Consider the following 18,258-nt stretch of genomic DNA (forward strand, 5'->3'; position numbering starts at 1 on the left):
ATCGGTGGCCACGTCCTCTGGGGCGTAACGGGCCAACTTACTGAACTCATCAACATACTGAGATACCGTGTGTCCTCCCTGGCGCAAGCTGCGGAACTCCTTCTTCAGACTCATGGCTCCAGCTGAAACATGAGCAGTGCGGAACGCCCGCTGGAACTGAGCCCAAGTCACATTCTCCATGGGATATGTGGTGGTGTAGTTCTCCCACCAAGCAGCTGTCAGTCCATCCAGCTGGTGGGCAGCAAACTTCACCTTCTCCGCATCATTGCATCCTACCATGGCCAGCTCCCTTCCTATCTTGCGGAGCCAGTCATCTGCGACGATCGGCTCCGTGCTGCTGGAGAACACGGGTGGGTTCAGCCTCAGAAAATGGGTAAGACTGTCAACCGGGGGTGGCGGCGGTGGGTTGTTGTTGTTGTTCTGGTTCTGGTTCTGGTTCTGAATGAGCATCTGCATAAGAGCATTCTTTTGATGGATCAATTGCGTAAGCTCCGGCGGAAAGCTGAATCCGGGGTCACGTCTTGGAGGCATCTGATGGGTTTCAGAGTGGATGATGAGTTAGAATAGAACAAGGCCTAGCAAGTAAAATCACACTACCCATATGCACATGATAGCAATAAAACTTCAAATCACTCCAATTCAATTTCAAACAAAGAGGTTCACATGAATAATCAAACCTAAGGTAAGCCATGTCACAAGATTTGACAAGGTCTTACAAATGAAATAAAACTAATCGGATAACGAAATCGAATTTCTAAACTCTCATGGTGGTATAAAATCTAACTCTCATCAGATGAGGACCAGTCAACCATGTCGACATCGGGTGTCCTTGCATCGCTCTCCGTGTCGTCATCTCCGAGCTCATCATTTTGGTCCCTCTCCTGACTGACATAGGCACCATACGAGTGATCCTCCTGGATGTTTTCTCCCTCATCCAGCTTCTCCTTGGCCTCCTCGAGCTCAAGCTTCAGGTCGTCTATCTTCTCCTGCAGTGCGTCCAGCTCTCCTTCATGCTCGATGCGAGCGTCCTGGAGCTCCTCCTCTAGCTCGGCCTTGCGGGTCATGAGGTTCTTGATGACGACCATGTTGTCGGACAGCTCCAGCTCCATCATACGAATGTGTTCCTCCATGTACTGGATATGGGATGCTATCGTCTCGTCCTCCAGGGTACGCACCACATCTCCATTTGCGTCGCGGCGTCCGTACATCACAAAGGAGGTCCTCTTAAGGTCTTCGTCATACACCTCTCGAATGCGTCCGAGAGCAATGTGAGCAGCGATACCCCTGCCCAAGCCCCATGTTGCGGTATCCACATGGAAATCAATGGGCTTGGTGCGGTTTTCGAGGATGCGTCCGGGGATATGAGCATCGATCCTCCAACGTGTCTCCCCGGGCAGGGTGGCTGTGAAGGTTCCAGTGAATGTGGGAAGCCCAATCTTCAGGTGCTTCGTGATCTTCACCAGCTGCCTTCCAAAGAGCATGGTCTCATCGGGCTGCTCGAACTCAACAAGGGCGGATGACATCTACATTTTGAAACAGAAGAAATTAGTATTGAAGCAGAGAAGGTACGAGACCAAAGGATATATATGGAAAATGAAAAATATAGTTTTTATCCTATGGCTTTTCTCCATTTCTAGGGGTCACGTCCTACAGTCAACGTGTGCTCTGATACCATCTTGTAGCGACCCGACTCGGTAAGAGTCAAAGTCTTTGTGCTTACCGTGCTAGTCCCTAGATCGACTTGCTAGCACACACAGTACTCGATGAAATAACCGAAATAACACACATCTCTTTATTACATCGATAGTCCAGGAGCAATACATTTATTACAAAATAGGGCATAGAGCCAATAAGCAAATATTGCGGAAGCAAAGAAGTAAATGAGTCCAACTCCACGAGCAAGGTTGAGTGTAGAACATCGACCTATCGCACCTTAATCCTCGTCGGATATATCTGCAACGTGATAAGTTGTAGCCAAATGGGTCAGTACATTGAATGTACTGGCAAGTCACATCATAGTGTAATGAACCTACTGTTACATACAATTTGGCTAGTGGAAAGCTCTAGGTTTAGTTTTTTGCATAAAGCTAGTTTTTCCCTATTATAAAAGATGTTATTCTACTACTACACATTTGCATAGGATGAGTTGGCAAACCCAACTCCATCCGTTCCCAAGTTTCATTTAAAAACCCAACTGTTTAATTAAAGGTGAGGAGATCTCCCGGCATTTCCACTACTAGATGCTCAAGTTGTCTGTAACCGGGGACACGGCTAATCGATTAGGTTGAAACTCTACAGAGGTTGTGCACTTTTCCCCACAAGACTCGACCACCTCCATGATCGGAAGATCGAGACATAGCCTTTCAAAAATATTCCCCCTTAACCCACGGATAGGCCGGTACACCTACATCATTCTACATCTGCTAGCCCATCCCGGAAGGGGTCACACTAACTACTCAACTAAGCCAGAGCCCATATTGGCTTGTGGCTGCACACATAAGCTTCTAGACATGGTAATACGATTGATCTCTTTGATCCTGAGCGGACGGTCCACTAGTGGTGCACCACCATGGATTTCCCATGCGTGCCCCACTGTACTTCACCACCATTCCCACAAGTTTCCGCCCAGGTAGTTCATTAATTAACTTAGGTCCTATTTACTACATTGTCACTCAAACTTTACAATGATCACTTCCCAATCTACGTCTACTTAGCATAGCAACATAAAGTAAAACGATGGTGACAAAGTTATATGGTTCAGACCTACCTCAATGAACTACTAGGTGAAAAGCAAAGTCATGCGGCACCAGTTTCCTACCATGCAGTCCTACCGCAAAGAACTAAGTGCATAATAAAAACATAGGTAATGAAACATGATCAAGATGTAACTTGCCTTGGTACTGCTGGTTGAATTCTAAAGACTGATAATATTCTGCTTCGTACTCCAGGCAATCTATCGCAAAGAAGATAAACAAACATTCCAGAGAGCTAAAAGAACATGCATAGCAAAAAGTCTCGGAAAAACCAAATGAACATACAACACACTAAGCTACTACAGAAATATTCTAAGTGCAAAACAACATAGGCCTATGGTTCAAAGAGTGACGTGAAAATTATTGTGCATACTATGCATACTAGTAAAACTATTAAAGGGTAGATTCTAGTGTGTGAAAATTATTGTGACAAAGGTCCAGGTGATAGGGTTTGTCTACGGTGTCAGCATGCAAAAGGAATCAACTTAATCGGAGCTACGGTTTGGGAGATATGGCCATATGAAGTTCAAATTCGAATCTGAATAAATTCAAATTTGAATCTAACAAAAGTTTGAAAAAATTATACTACTGGATAGAGCTAAACAATACGAAGAATTTGCCGCTGGTTTCATCGAGTTTGGATCTACGGTTTGAAAGTCATGGCTAATCTAAGATCAGGGAGTAATCTGCTATTTACAGGGACTAAATGGTGAAGAAAAACTACCGCAAACAGGTCCCTGGCCACGTGGCGGCTCCTGGCTGGCCGAGCAGCGTCCGCTGCGGAGGCTATACGGCGAACGACCGCTAAATAAGAAAAAAAATGGCGGTGGCTAATTAAAGAAAAACCGACGCTCGGTTTAAATAAACCGCATGGTCTAAGGGAACCGCGGTTAACCGCGTACCTCTTCGCAAAATAAAAAAACGGACCTAATCTAATCTGGGTCGTCCAAGGTAGATCGAACGGGCGAGGGTGGGGTGGTGGATCACAGTGGGTGGTGGTGATGGCCGGCGACGATGAAGACGGCGGCGCGGCGTCGGTGACGGAAGGGGCGGCGGCTGCGGTGGTCCTCGGCGTCGGGGAAGAAGACGGGGAGGTGCGGCGCGGCTTGGGCGTCCGGATGGTGGCGTCGGGGTGCGTCGGCAGCGTCTGAACAGGGCGGGGCGAAGGCGGCGGCCTTCGGTGCTCTGGCGGCTCCGGCGTCGATGGTGCGGCGTCTTCGACGGAACCTAGGCGAGGAAAAGGTGTCAAACGGGTGCGCTTTGCCGTGGGGAGCCATTTGACGAAGAAGGGGAAGGCCATGGTGGCTTACTGGCGACGGAAGGGATGACGGAGCGGTGCGGCTCCGGCGAGATGCAAACGGTGATAGCGGCGGCTATGGGCGGCGTGGGGAGAAGCGGGACGGCGAGGTCGACTGAGGGTAGCCCGGGGCATTTATAGGTGAGGGGAGGGCGTGCGGGTGTCGCGGATATGCATTATCCGTGAGGGCCTCGCCCGGCGGTTGCGGGAGCGTGGCGACGAGCTCACCCGAGCGGGGAAAGCGGGAGGTTGGGGAGATGAGGTGGAGCGGGGCCCACCAGTCAATGGCGGCGGCAGCGTTAGCGAGTGAGGGGGGCTGCGGACGGTCGACCAGTACGGGAGGTTTCGGGCGCGCGGGCGGCCTTGGGCCGAAATGGCCAGCTGGGCCGGTCGGGCGCTCCTGGGCCGAACCCAGTTTCGGTCCAGGCTGCGTGCGTGTGTGTGTTTTTTTAACTAGAGACTAAAGTGCTCATAACTAATTCAATTGAATTAATAAAAACACCAAATTAATTTCTAAAATAACTACATAATATTTAGAGCCTAATGAACATTAACTTAAGCACAGAACATTTTGAAAATAATTTTCCTAATGCAACTAATGCACTTTTTGCAAATAAAATAGATACCAATCAACTCCAAAACTTAAAGTAATATTCAAAATAAAATTTCCCACTCTTTTTATATTTTGAGGAAGTCATCTTATCCCCTCTCATTTGTTTTTCTCGAGTGGAAAACTATTATTTGAATATTTCAAAAATTCCAAAATGCAAAGAAATATGAGATGCATTGAATGATTCTATTAACATCAAAATTTAATAAATTTGGGATGTTACAATAAGTATTACGGTGGGTAACCGAATTACCGTCGAGCAATTGATAGAATTGAGCATAGTTATGAGAATATCTAGGTATGATCATGTATATAGGCATCACGTCCGTGACAAGTAGACCGAAACGATTCTGCATCTACTACTATTACTCCACACATCGACCGCTATCCAGCATGCATCTAGAGTATTAAGTTCATAAGAACAAAGTAATGCTTTAAGTAAGATGTCATGATGTAGAGGGATAAACTCATGCAATATGATATAAACCCCATCTTTTTATCCTCGATGGCAACAATACAATACGTGCCTTGTTGCCCCTGCTGTCACTGGGAAAGGACACCGCAAGATTGAACCCAAAGCTAAGCACTTCTCCCATTGCAAGAAAGATCAATCTAGTAGGCCAAAGCAAACTGATAATTTGAAGAGACTTGCAAAGATAACCAATCATACATAAAAGAATTCAGAGGAGATTCAAATAATGTTCATAGATAAACTTGATCATAAACCCACAATTCATCGGATCTCAACAAACACACCGCAAAAGAAGATTACATCGAATAGATCTCCAAGAGAATCAAGGAGAACTTTGTATTGAGATCCAAAGAGAGAGAAGAAGCCATCTAGCTAATAACTATGGACCCGAATGTCTGAAGTAAACTACTCACACATCATCCGAGAGGCCATGGAGTTGATGTAGAGGCCCTCCGTGATCAATGCCCCCTCCGGCGGAGCTCCGGAATGTCTACTACACAACCTTCTTCTTGTAGACGTTGTTGGGCCTCCAAGTGCAGAGGTTTTTAGAACAGTAGCAAATTTCTCTCAAGTGGATGACCTAAGGTTTATCAATCTGTGGGAGGCGTAGGATGAAGATGGTCTCTCTCAAGCAACCTTGCAACAAAATAACAAAGAGTCTCCTGTGTCCCCAACACACCCAATACAATGGTAAATTGTATAGGTGCACTAGTTCGGCGAAGAGATGGTGATACAAGTGCAATATGGATGATAGATAAAGGTTTTTGTAATTTGAAAATATAAAAACAGCAAGGTAACTAATGATAAAAGTGAGCGTAAACGGTATTGCAATGCTAGGAAACAAGGCCTAGGGTTCATACTTTCACTAGTGCAAGTTCTCTCAACAATAATAACATAATTGGATAATATAACTATCCATCAACATGCAACAAAGAGTCACTCCAAAGTCACTAATAGCGGAGAACAAACGAAGAGATTATGGTAGGGTACGAAACCACCTCAAAGTTATCCTTTCTGATCGATCTATTCAAGAGTCCGTAGTAAAATAACACGAAGCTATTCTTTCTGTTCGATCTATCATAGAGTTCGTACTAGAATAACACATTAAGATACAAATCAACCAAAACCCTAATCTCACCTAGATACTCCAATGTCACCTCAAGTATCCGTGGGTATGATTATACGATATGCATCACACAATCTCAGATTCATCTATTCAACCAACACAAAGAACTTCAAAGAGTGCCCCAAAGTTTCTACCGGAGAGTCAAGACGAAAACGTGTGCCAACCCCTATGCATAAGTTCACGGAACTCGCAAGTTGATCACCAAAACATACATCAAGTGGATCAAGTGATATCCCATTGTCACCACAGATAAGCACATGCAAGACATACATCGAGTGTTCTCAAATCCTTAAAGACTCAATCCGATAAGATAACTTCAAAGGGAAAACTCAATTCATCACAAGAGAGTAGAGGGGGAGAAACATCATAAGATCCAACTATAATAGCAAAGCTCGCGATACATCAAGATCGTATCACCTCAAGAACACGAGAGAGAGAGAGAGATAGATAGAAAGAGAGATCAAACACATAGCTACTGGTACATACCCTCAGCCCCGAGGGAGAACTACTCCCTCCTCGTCATGGAGAGCGCCGGGATGATGAAGATGGCCACCGGAGAGGGATTCCCCCCTCCGGCAGGGTGCTAGAACGGGTCCAGATTAGTTTTCAGTGGCTACGGAGACTTCTGGCGGCGGAACTCCCGATCTATTCTGCTCTTCCATGTTTTTAGGGTATATGGACATATATATAGGCGAAGGAAGTCGGTCAGGGGAGCCATGAGGGGCCCACGAGGGTGGGGGCGCACCCAGGGGGTAGGCGCGCCTCCCTGCCTCATTTCCACCTCGAAGCTTCCTTTACTTCAACTCCAAGTCTCTTGGATCACGTTCGTTCCAAAAATCACGCTCTCGAAGGTTTCATTCCGTTTGGACTCTGTTTGATATTCCTTTTCTGCGAAACACTGAAACAAGGGAAAAACAAAAACTGGCACTGGGATCTGGGTTAATAGGTTAGTCCCAAAAATAATGTAAAAGTGCATAATAAAGCCCATAAATGTCCAAAACGGATAATATAATAGCATGGACAATAAAAAATTATAGATACGTTGGAGACGTATCAGCATCCCCAAGCTTAATTACTGCTCGTCCTCGAGTAGGTAAATTATAAAAACAAAATGTTTGATGTGGAATGCTACCTAACATATTTTTCCATGTAATTCTATTTATTGTGGCAAGAATATTCAGATCCAAAAGATTCAAGACAAAAGTTTAATATTGACATAAAAATAATAATACTTCAATCATACTAACAAAGTAATCATGTCTTCTCAAAATAACATGGCCAAAGAAAGCTATCCGTACAAAATCATATAGTCTGGCTATGCTCTATCATCATCACACAAAATATTTAAATCTCGCACAACCCCGATGACAAGCCAAGAAATTGTTTCATACTTTTGATGTTCTCAAACTTTTTCAATCTTCACGCAATACATGAGTGTGAGCCATGGACATAGCACTATAGGTGGAATGGAGTGGTGGTTGTGGAGAAGACAAAAAAGGAGAAGATAGTCTCACATCAACTAGGCGTATCAATGGGCTATGGAGATGCCCATCAATAGATATCAATGTGAGTGAGTAGGGATTGCCATGCAACTGATGCACTAGAGCTATAAGTGTATGAAAGCTCAAAAAGAAACTAAGTGGGTGTGCATCCAACTTGCTTTCTCACGAATACCTAGGGCATTTTGAGGAAGCCCATCATTGGAATATACAAGGCAAGTTTTATAATGAAAGATTCCCACTAGTATATGAAAGTGACAACATAGGAGACTCTCTATCATGAAAATCATGGTGCTACTTTGAAGCACAAGTGTGGTAAAAGGATGGTAGCATTGCCCCTTCTCTCTTTTTCTCTCATTTTTTTTGTTTTTTGGGCCTTCTCTTTTTTTGGCCTCTTTTTTCTCTTTCTTTTTTTAATTTATTTTTCATCTGGAGTCTCATCCCGACTTGTGGGGGAATCATAGTCTCCATCATCCTTTCCTCACTGGGACAATGCTCTAATAATGATGATCATCACACTTCTTTTTTACTTACAACTCAAGAATTACAACTCGATACTTAGAGCAAAATATGACTCTATATGAATGCCTCCGGTGGTGTACCGGGATGTGCAATGACTCATGAGTGACATGTATGAAAGAATTATGAACGGTGGCTTTGCCACAAATACGATGTCAACTACATGATCATGCAAAGCAATATGACAATGATGAAGCGTGTCATAATAAACGGAACGGTGGAAAGTTGTATGGCAATATATCTCGGAATGGCTATGGAAATGCCATAATAGGTAGGTATGGTGGCTGTTTTGAGGAAGATATATGGTGGGTTTATGGTACCGGTGAAAGTTGTGCGGTACTAGAGAGGTTAGCAATGGTGGAAGGGTGAGAGTGCGTATAATCCATGGACTCAACATTAGTCATAAAGAACTCACATACTTATTGCAAAAATTTATTAGTTATCGAAACAAAGTATTACGCGCATGCTCCTAGGGGGATAGATTGGTAGGAAAAGACCATTGCTCGTCCCTGACCGCCACTCATAAGGAAGACAATAAATAAATAAATTATGCTCTGACTTCATCACATAACGGTTCACCATACGTGCATGCTACGGGAATCACAAACTTTAACACAGGTATCTCTCAAATTCACAACTACTCAACTAGCATGTCTCTAATATCACCATCTTCATATCTCAAAACAATTATCAAGTATCAAACTTCTCATAGTATTCAATGCACTCTATATGAAAGTTTTTATTATATCCCTCTTGGATGCCCATCATATTAGAACTAAATTCATAACCAAAGCAAATTACCATGTTGTTTAGGACTCTCAAAATAATATAAGTGAAGCATGAGAGTTCATCTATTTCTATAAAATAAAAACCACCACCGTGCTCTAAAAAGATATAAGTGAAGCACTAGAGCAACAACAAACTACTCCGAACGATATAAGTGAAGATCAATGAGTAGTCGAATAATTATCAAACTATGTGAAGACTCTATAACATTTAAGAATTTCAGATCTTGGTATTTTATTCAAACAGCAAGCAAAACTACGTAAAATAAAATGACGCTCCAAGCAAAACATATATCATGTGGTGAATAAAAATATAGCTCCAAGTAAAGTTACCGATGAACGAAGACAAAAGAGGGGATGCCATCCGGGCATCCCCAAGCTTAGGCTCTTGTTTGTCCTTGAATATTACCTTGGGGTGCCTTGGGAATCCCCAAGCTTAGGATCTTACCACTCCTTATTCCATAGTCCATCGAATCAATACCCAAAATTTGAAAACTTCACAACACAAAACTTAACACAAAACTCGTAAGCTCCGTTAGTATAAGAAAATAAATCACCACTTAGGTACTGTTTTTAACTCATTCTAAATTCATATTGGTGTAATATTTACTTTATTCCAACTTATCTATGGTGCATACCCTCCGATACTACTCATAGATTCATCAAAATAAGCAAACAACACATTGTAAACAGAATCTGTCAAAAACAGAACAGTCTGTAGTAATCTGGATCAAACGTATACTTATGGAACTCATAAAATTATCAAATAAATTGTTGGACCTGAGTAATTTTTCTATTAATCAACTGCAAAAAGAATTAACTAAATAGCACACTCCAATAAGAAATTGCAGCAAATCTCGTGAGCGCTAAAGTTTCTGTTTTTTACAGCATGATCGCAAAGACTTTCCCCAAGTCTTACCAAAGGTTCTACTTGGCACAAACACTAACTAAAACATAAAACCACATCCAAACAGAGGCTAGATGAATTATTTATTACTAAACAGGAGCAAAAATCAAGGACCAAAAATAAAATTGGGTTGCCTCCCAACAAGCGCTATCATTTAACACCCCTAGCTAGGCATGATGATATCAATGATGCTCACATAAAAGATAAGAATTGTAACATAAAGAGAGCACCATGAAGAATATGACTAGCACATTTAAGTCTAACCCACTTCCTATGCATAGGGATTTTGTGAGCAAACAACTTATGGGAACAACAGTCAACTAGCATAGGAAAGTAAAACAAGCATAACTTCAAGATTTTAAGCACATAGAGAGGAAACTTGATATTATTGCAATTCCTACAAGCATATGTTCCTCCCTCATAATAATTTTCAGTAGCATCATGAATGAATTCAACAATATAACCATCACATAAAGCATTCTTTTCATGATCTACAAGCATAGAATTTTTATTACTCTCCACATAAGCAAATTTCTTCTCATGAATAGTAGTGGGAGCAAGCTCAACAAAATAACTATCATGTGAGGCATAATCCAATTGAAAGTTAAAATCATGATGACAAGTTTCATGGATACCATTATTCTTTATAGCATACAAGTCATCACAATAATCATCATAGATAGCAACTTTGTTCTCATAATCAATTGGAACCTCTTCCGAAATAGTGGATTCATCACTAAATAAAGTCATGACGTCTCCAAATTCACTTTCATAATTATCACAATAAGATTCAACATCCTCCAAAATAGTGGGATCATCACTTCCTAAAGTTGACACTCTTCCAAACCCACTTTCATCAATATAATCATCATAAATAGGAGGCATGCTATCATCATAATAAATTTGCTCATCAAATCTTGGGGGACAAAAAATATCATCTTCATCAAACATAGCATCCCTAAGCTTGTGGCATTGCATATCATTAGCATCATAGATATTCAAGGAATTCATACTAACAACATTGCAATCATGCTCATCATATAAAGATTTAGTGCCAAACATTCTAATGCATTCTTCTTCTAACACTTTGGCACAATTATCGGAATCCTTATTTTCATGAAAGATATTAAAAAGATGAAGCATATGAGGTATCCTCAATTCCATTTTTAGTTTTCTTTTATAAACTAAACTAGTGATAAAACAAGAAACTAAAAGATTCGATTGCAAGATCTAAAGATATACCTTCCAGCACTCACCTCCGCGGCAACGGTGCCAGAAAAGAGCTTGATGTCTACTACACAACCTTCTTCTTGTAGACGTTGTTGGGCCTCCAAGTGCAGAGGTTTGTAGGACAATAGCAAATTTCCCTCAAGTGGATGACCTAAGGTTTATCAATCCGTGGGAGGCGTAGGATGAAGATGGTCTCTCTCAAGCAACCCTGCAACCAAATAACAAAGAGTCTCTTGTGTCCCCAACACACCCAATACAATGGTAAATTGTATAGGTGCACTAGTTTGGCGAAGAGATTGTGATACAAGTGCAATATGGATGATAGATAAAGGTTTTTGTAATCTGAAAATATAAAAACAGCAAGGTAACTAATGATAAAAGTGAGCGTAAACGGTATTGCAATGCTAGGAAACAAGGCCTAGGGTTCATACTTTCACTAGTGCAAGTTCTCTCAACAATAATAACATAATTGGATCATATAACTATCCCTCAACATGCAACAAAGAGTCACTCCAAAGTCACTAATAGCGGAGAACAAACGAAGAGATTATGGTAGGGTACGAAACCACCTCAAAGTTATCCTTTCTGATCAATCTATTCAAGAGTCTGTAGTAAAATAACACGAAGCTATTCTTTCCGTTCGATCTATCATAGAGTTCGTACTAGAATAACACCTTAAGACACAAATCAACCAAAACCCTAATGTCATCTAGATACTCCAATGTCACCTCAAGTATCCGTGGGTATGATTATACGATATGCATCACACAGTCTCAGGTTCATCTATTCAACCAACACAAAGAACTTCAAAGAGTGCCCCAAAGTTTCTACCGGAGAGTCAAGACGAAAACATGTGCCAACCCCTATGCATAAGTTCACGGAACTCGCAAGTTGATCACCAAAACATACATCAAGTGGATCACGTGATATCCCATTGTCACCACAGATAAGCACATGCAAGACATACATCAACTGTTCTCAAATCCTTAAAGACTCAATCCGATAAGATAACTTCAAAGGGAAAACTCAATTCATCACAAGAGAGTAGAGGGGGAGAAACATCATAAGATCCAAATATAATAGCAAAGCTCGCGATACATCAAGATCGTATCACCTCAAGAACACGAGAGAGAGAGAGATCAAACACATAGCTACTGGTACATACCCTCAGCCCCGAGGGAGAACTACTCCCTCCTCATCATGGAGAGCGCCGAGATGGTGAAGATGGCCATCGGAGAGGGATTCCCCCCTCCGGCAGGGTGCCAGAACGGGTCTAGATTGTTTTTCGGTGGCTACAGAGGCTTCTGGCGGCGGAACTCCGGATCTATTCTGCTCTCCGATGTTTTTTGGGTATATGGACATATATAGGCGAAAGAAGTCGGTCAGGGGAGCCATGAGGGGCCCACGAGGGCGGGGGCACGCCCAGGGCGGGCAGGCGCGCCTCCCTGCCTCGTGGCCACCTCGAAGCTTTCTTGACTTCAACTCCAAGTCTCCCGGATCACGTTCGTTCCAAAAATTACGCTCCCGAAGGTTTTATTCCGTTTGGACTCCGTTTGATATTCCTTTTCTGTGAAACACTGAAACAAGGGAAAAACAGAAACTGGCGCTGGGCTCTGGGTTAATAGGTTAGTCCCAAAAATAATATAAAAGTGCATAATAAAGCCCATAAATATCCGAAACGGATAATATAATAGCATGGAACAATCAAAAATTATAGATACGTTGGAGATGTATCAAGGAGAACTTTGTATTGAGATCCAAAGAGAGAGAAGAAGCCATCTAGCTAATAACTATGGACCCGAAGGTCTGAAGTAAACTACTCACACATCACCGGAGAGGCCATGGAGTTGGTGTAGAGGCCCTCCGTGATCAATGCCCCCTCCGGCGGAGCTCTGGAAAAGGCCCCAAGATGGGATCTCTCGGGTACAGAAGGTTGCGGCGGTGGAATTAGGTTTTTGTGGTGCTCCTGGATGTTTGGGGGTATGTGGATATATATAGGAGGAAGAAGTACATCGGTGGAGTAACGAGGGGCCCACAAGGGTGGAGGGTGCGCCCCCCTGCCTCGTGGCCTCCTCGATTGTTTCTTGACGCCCACTCCAAGTATCCTAGATCAAGTTTGTTGAGAAAATCACGTTCCCGAAGGTTTCATTCCGTTTGGACTCCGTTTGATATTCCTTTTCGGCGAAACTCTAAAATAGGCAAAAAAACCCAGCAATTTGGGCTGGGCCTCCGGTTAGTAGGTTAGTCCTAAAAATGATATAAAAGTGTAAAATAAAACCCATTAACATCCAAAATAGATAATATAATAGCATGGAGCAATCAAAAATTATAGATACGTTGGAGACGTATCAGCTACCAATTGCTCCTGTTAAAAATTCAAGGTACATAAATCTTAATCCATTTTATTGAAAGGTCCACTACTCAGTTGGTAGAGTACAAATCTCTTAACCTTATGGACGTGGGTTCGAGCCCCATGGTGAGGGTTACATCATATGATATTATTTTCAATGAAGTACGTATAAAGTCCTAACTCAGTATTATCTTATTAAGCCGGCCCTTGGGGGCTACACGTTGTTGTTCAAATCTACATGATCATATCTACAAAATATCTGCTCATTATTGCTTAATGACCCGGCACTTGGGGGATACATTGGTTGAAGTTTTCATGGGCATCAGGAAATTACAAGTCCCAGGTTGCTGCAAGCATGTCAACCCGGCACTTGGGGGCTACATATATGAAGTATCCAGTCTTTACTAATGACTGAGATGAACAAACATGGATTTCTTCAAAGTGGCAGTATTTATATTGAAGCAAGTCTTAAGTCATCACTTTGTTCTGCTCAAGACTGGGGGGCTACAGGTAATATGGATATAAGGGAGAGATATCTTCCAATTTTCAGTTTTGAGCAAAATAGATTGACCCGGTGTCTGCAACAATCATGACCCGGCGTCACCAACAATCATGACTCGGCGTCACCAATAACTATGACCCGGCGTCGGCAACAATTATGGCCCGGTGCTATCAATATTTATAAACCAGATATTTTGGCAATGATAAACCGGCAAGTTCTATAAGCCGGCTGAAAATCAGATGAGTATTTCAAGACCAATATTTTTGTTAAGCATTGGGAGCTGAATCAAATATTCTTCACAATATATTGCTGTGAGAAGCCAATGTCAGCAAATTGATTATGAAGCTGGTCTATTGACCTAGACTGTCCAGAAGAAGGAAATGACAAGGACTTAAGGATGATCAGGTGCCGGCTTACAAGAATTTTTAACCCAGAGCACAACCTGTCAAATTTGTTCTTGTGTTTATTTTGCAGGATCAGTTTAACATGGATAAATCCAAATTAAACTGGGGGCTAATGTCGGGGATATACCCCGCGGTATGACCCGGCCGGACTTGGCGACTCACTTATGACCCGCCCTAACATGGCGACTCACTAGGTGACCCGTCCGGATCTCTCCACTCACTGATGACCCCGACGGCGGGTCAGATAGATGACAAGGCCCAAGGCCGAGAAGGCCGGTTCATGTGATGGTGGGCCGGCTTAAGAGGAAAGGCATAAGGAATATTCTCCTACAAAGGAAGCAAGACTAGGACTCCACTTGTAATAGAGTAATCCTAATCCTACTAGGACTAGTCATGTAACCCGCCCCTTCAACATATATAAGGAGGGGCAGGGCACCCCAAGAGGGGCAGAAAATAATAGCTAAGGCTAAACACAACTATAGGAGAGCCGGCTTACGCGGCGTCTCCCTCATGAGCATAATGAGACCTAGGCACAAACAACATGTAGGGCTATTACCAGATGATGTTTCCCGGGGCCCGAAGTTGTCTAAAACTTTGTCTTGCGTGTTGCGTCTCTCGATTCCGACCAACCCCTTCAAGCTACCGCATAGATGCGTTGGCCTCACGACTAAGTCTTCGCACTAGGACATCTGCCATGACAAATTCCACGACATGAGTAGAGTTTTAGCTTGCGTTACCGTTACATCAACTAAACTTTTGATTTTCTTCCATTGAATTTACAGTAACAACACAACTTCATTACTTCTGCGTTTGCGTTGCTGCCCCCAAAGCAAACACGTTATACATGTATATGTGTTCTTTTTCACCTTTTTCTTCCTTATCTTTAGTCAATCTAACCATTTTGCTCAATGCTAGCCTCTTCGACAATAAACTTGTCTATCTCAACACCACATTTATTGGCGTTGGAAAAAAACAAATCTAGCTTTTTCATGAAGAGAAATTATTTTACAATGTCAAACCCCTAAGGTATTGGTGTTGAACCCAACACCAAACCCCTATTCATTGAGCTTTGCCATTTCAGTGTGGTACTCTCCGACATTAACCCTATGAACACATTTCGCCCGTTTGGAGGACAATCAAATTGAATGCTGAGGAGACTGGTCTTAATCAAAAGAATATATGGTTTTAAGGTTAAAAGGAACCTTATTTTTAGCTGAACTTTCGAAAAAGGGTTAGAAGTTAGACGTGGAGTATCCGCTCCCGAACTCAAATGCTCCATGACGAACAGTAAAATTTTAGGAAATAGTAAAAAAAAAATCAAAAAAAAACTTTTTTTGTGTGTTAAACTTTGACAAATGTTTTGTATGCTTGCAAAAAATCATCATGAAATGAAATTAGTGGAAGTCATGGCAAAAAAACAAAGTTGATGGTCCAAAAATGATTTTGTAAACATTTTGGAGTGCTGTTTTTTTTCATGACTTCCACGAATGTCATTTCGTGCTGAAATTTGTTATGAATAGAAATCATTTGCCAAAGTTTTCATTTGTTTTTCATTACTTTTTTCTATTTTATTATTCATCAGGGTGCATATGAGTTCGGGATCAGAATAGGACTTTCAGGAGAAATTCTCACTCGCTCGATCTTCCGGTTATTGTTTTTAGGAGCAACAATTACTTAGAGATTTTACCAGCCACAAATAAATATGTGATGGTTTAGTCGAACGCTGGTATGAGTAAGCAACATGAGGAAGAAGACAGTAATGGGCCTAATTTTACAAAATTTAGTCTCTTTTTCATGAATGTTCAAAATTTAGTTGTTAACCGTTCAAGAAATAGGAAATAGTAATTTTAGTTCCATCTGTCTACTGCTATTTATCCAAAAAAGAACACAACATTTTAGTACTCCCTCCGAGGGAGTACCAATTTTTTTAATGTTTGAATTCTTCTTAGAATAGAATTAATAGAAATGAGTATTCCAAAGAGGAAAAAAGGTGTCACTTCCCTCCAAAACTCAGAAATAAATAAGGGGATAAGCCAAGCCTCACCGGCTCAGCCTCCTACCTTCCCCAGCCTCATCCAAAACCCGGAACTCAAAGAGAGCGCAGCAAGCGTCAGAGCCGACTAGTCGAAGGCCACAGCCATGGCCGCCCCTACCGGCACTTCCATGCTGAGCGCCCTGCTCCAGCTTCCCCTGGCCCCGTTCTCGGGGAAGTGCTCCGCGCCTTCGGCGGTCCACATGACCGCCCGCCGCGCACCGACGCCCGTGCTGGCCGCCAAGGGCTACAACGTGCAGATCGTGGTGGACGAGAACGAGGGGGAGGACTCCATCTTCCGGCGCTTCCGGCGGGAGGTGATGAAGGCCGGCCTGCTCCAGGAGATCAAGCGCCGCCGGCGGCACGAGAACACCAAGGACAAGAAGATCCGCAAGGCCCGCGAGGCCGGCCGCCGCAACCGCCGCAGGTAAACCTCTCGTTGACGCTGCCTTTCCTCGATGCTGTAGGAAGAAGACTTGAGAATCTGAGACGTCCGAGCTTAGTCTCATGTCAGACGGTGGAAAAGGCCATTTCTTGGATGTTGGAAGCGGAACAGAAATGTGACACGGATTCTGCAGGATTTGGATTGATTTAGAATTTCATGCTGTTATATTATAATGATGAAGGGTCCAGACAGACAGTGTTTGTGGTGCTGCCAAAGCCAGATAAGTGCAGCACGAACTTGAACACGTACAAATGTGATAGAAATTTACAGAAAGAAGTTAGCAAACTTGATTGCCCCACTGCCTGCGGTGGTGGTAAGAGCACAATTTTGTTAGTGGTTTGATATCGTTGGGAAACCACAGTACCATGAAACGAAAATTCAGAAATCTTCAATTTTTTGACAGGGCATTGCCGCTCACAAATGTTTTTCTATTGCAGCGACCAAACTTCATTGTCATGTCTCTTTTACTAAAGCTTATATCTGCATGTCATTTTGTTTTTGCAGGCGTATGATGGATGATCGTAGGTTCCCCGAAGACGAGGGAGACTCAGAGGCTGTGAGAACCCGCCGCGACGAGGACAACGACAACTGGGAGGTTAGCGGTATTCTGTGAATGGAATGATGACGGAATTCATAACAACTGTAGATGCACAGCTCTGGCAATTCGAGATCTTTTCTTTTGCCTGCATGGCACAAACTATATGAGTCACCAGCTGCTCTTTCCACTTCAATTGTACTATTTTATTGTACCAAATGTTAGCTAACGCAATCTCCATTCCGGATACTTCTGTGCTATTTTTTACTTACTTTTCAGGATTTGTCACATTTTGCGAATGCAAAGCATATATTTATCAAATCTTTCAAGTTAATGAGTAAGAGCCCTTTTTTTATCAAAGGATTTTCATAATTGCAGTTCATATGATTTTTTCCCCATGGAGGCCCTTTGCATAATAGCAATGTGAACATCGAAAGTTTTATGAATTGGTTCCTTAGATCTCAATTTGAAATGATTCATTTTTTTTTTGCGGGGGGATTTGAAATGCTTCCTAGCTAGCAAGAGGTTGGACCTCATGAATCTCTTCCTATTGGTGTCTTGCATGCACTTTCCCCCTCTTAACATTGCTACAAAGTTCACATGCGAGTTCGTGTGAATTGGAAGTGAGGATATTTCAGTTCTACATTTTACTGTTCTTTTGTTCCAAAGTATTGAACTTGTGTTCCAGCCAATTCATCCAAAAGTCCAAACTGATGGAAAGAGACAGGCAATGTACTTCAACACAATTTTTTTTTAGAAAAGGAGGATGTACCTCCGGCCTCTGCATCTGGA

At 42.5% G+C, this 18,258-nt stretch overlaps 1 protein-coding gene across 1 annotated transcript; it reads left to right on the top strand.

The window, feature by feature from the left end:
* The first annotated feature begins 16,492 nt into the window (after positions 1-16,492).
* LOC125517511 (30S ribosomal protein S21, chloroplastic-like) lies at positions 16,493-17,715 on the top strand. The gene is made up of 2 exons (XM_048682718.1): positions 16,493-16,913; positions 17,436-17,715. Exons 1-2 carry the CDS (start codon positions 16,594-16,596, stop codon positions 17,542-17,544), a joined length of 429 nt encoding a protein of 142 aa, XP_048538675.1. The 5' UTR covers positions 16,493-16,593; the 3' UTR covers positions 17,545-17,715.
* The last annotated feature ends 543 nt before the right edge of the window (positions 17,716-18,258 follow it).

Source organism: Triticum urartu, chromosome 6 (assembly GCF_003073215.2).
Source record: "Triticum urartu cultivar G1812 chromosome 6, Tu2.1, whole genome shotgun sequence".
NCBI classification, from domain to species: Eukaryota; Viridiplantae; Streptophyta; class Magnoliopsida; order Poales; family Poaceae; genus Triticum; species Triticum urartu.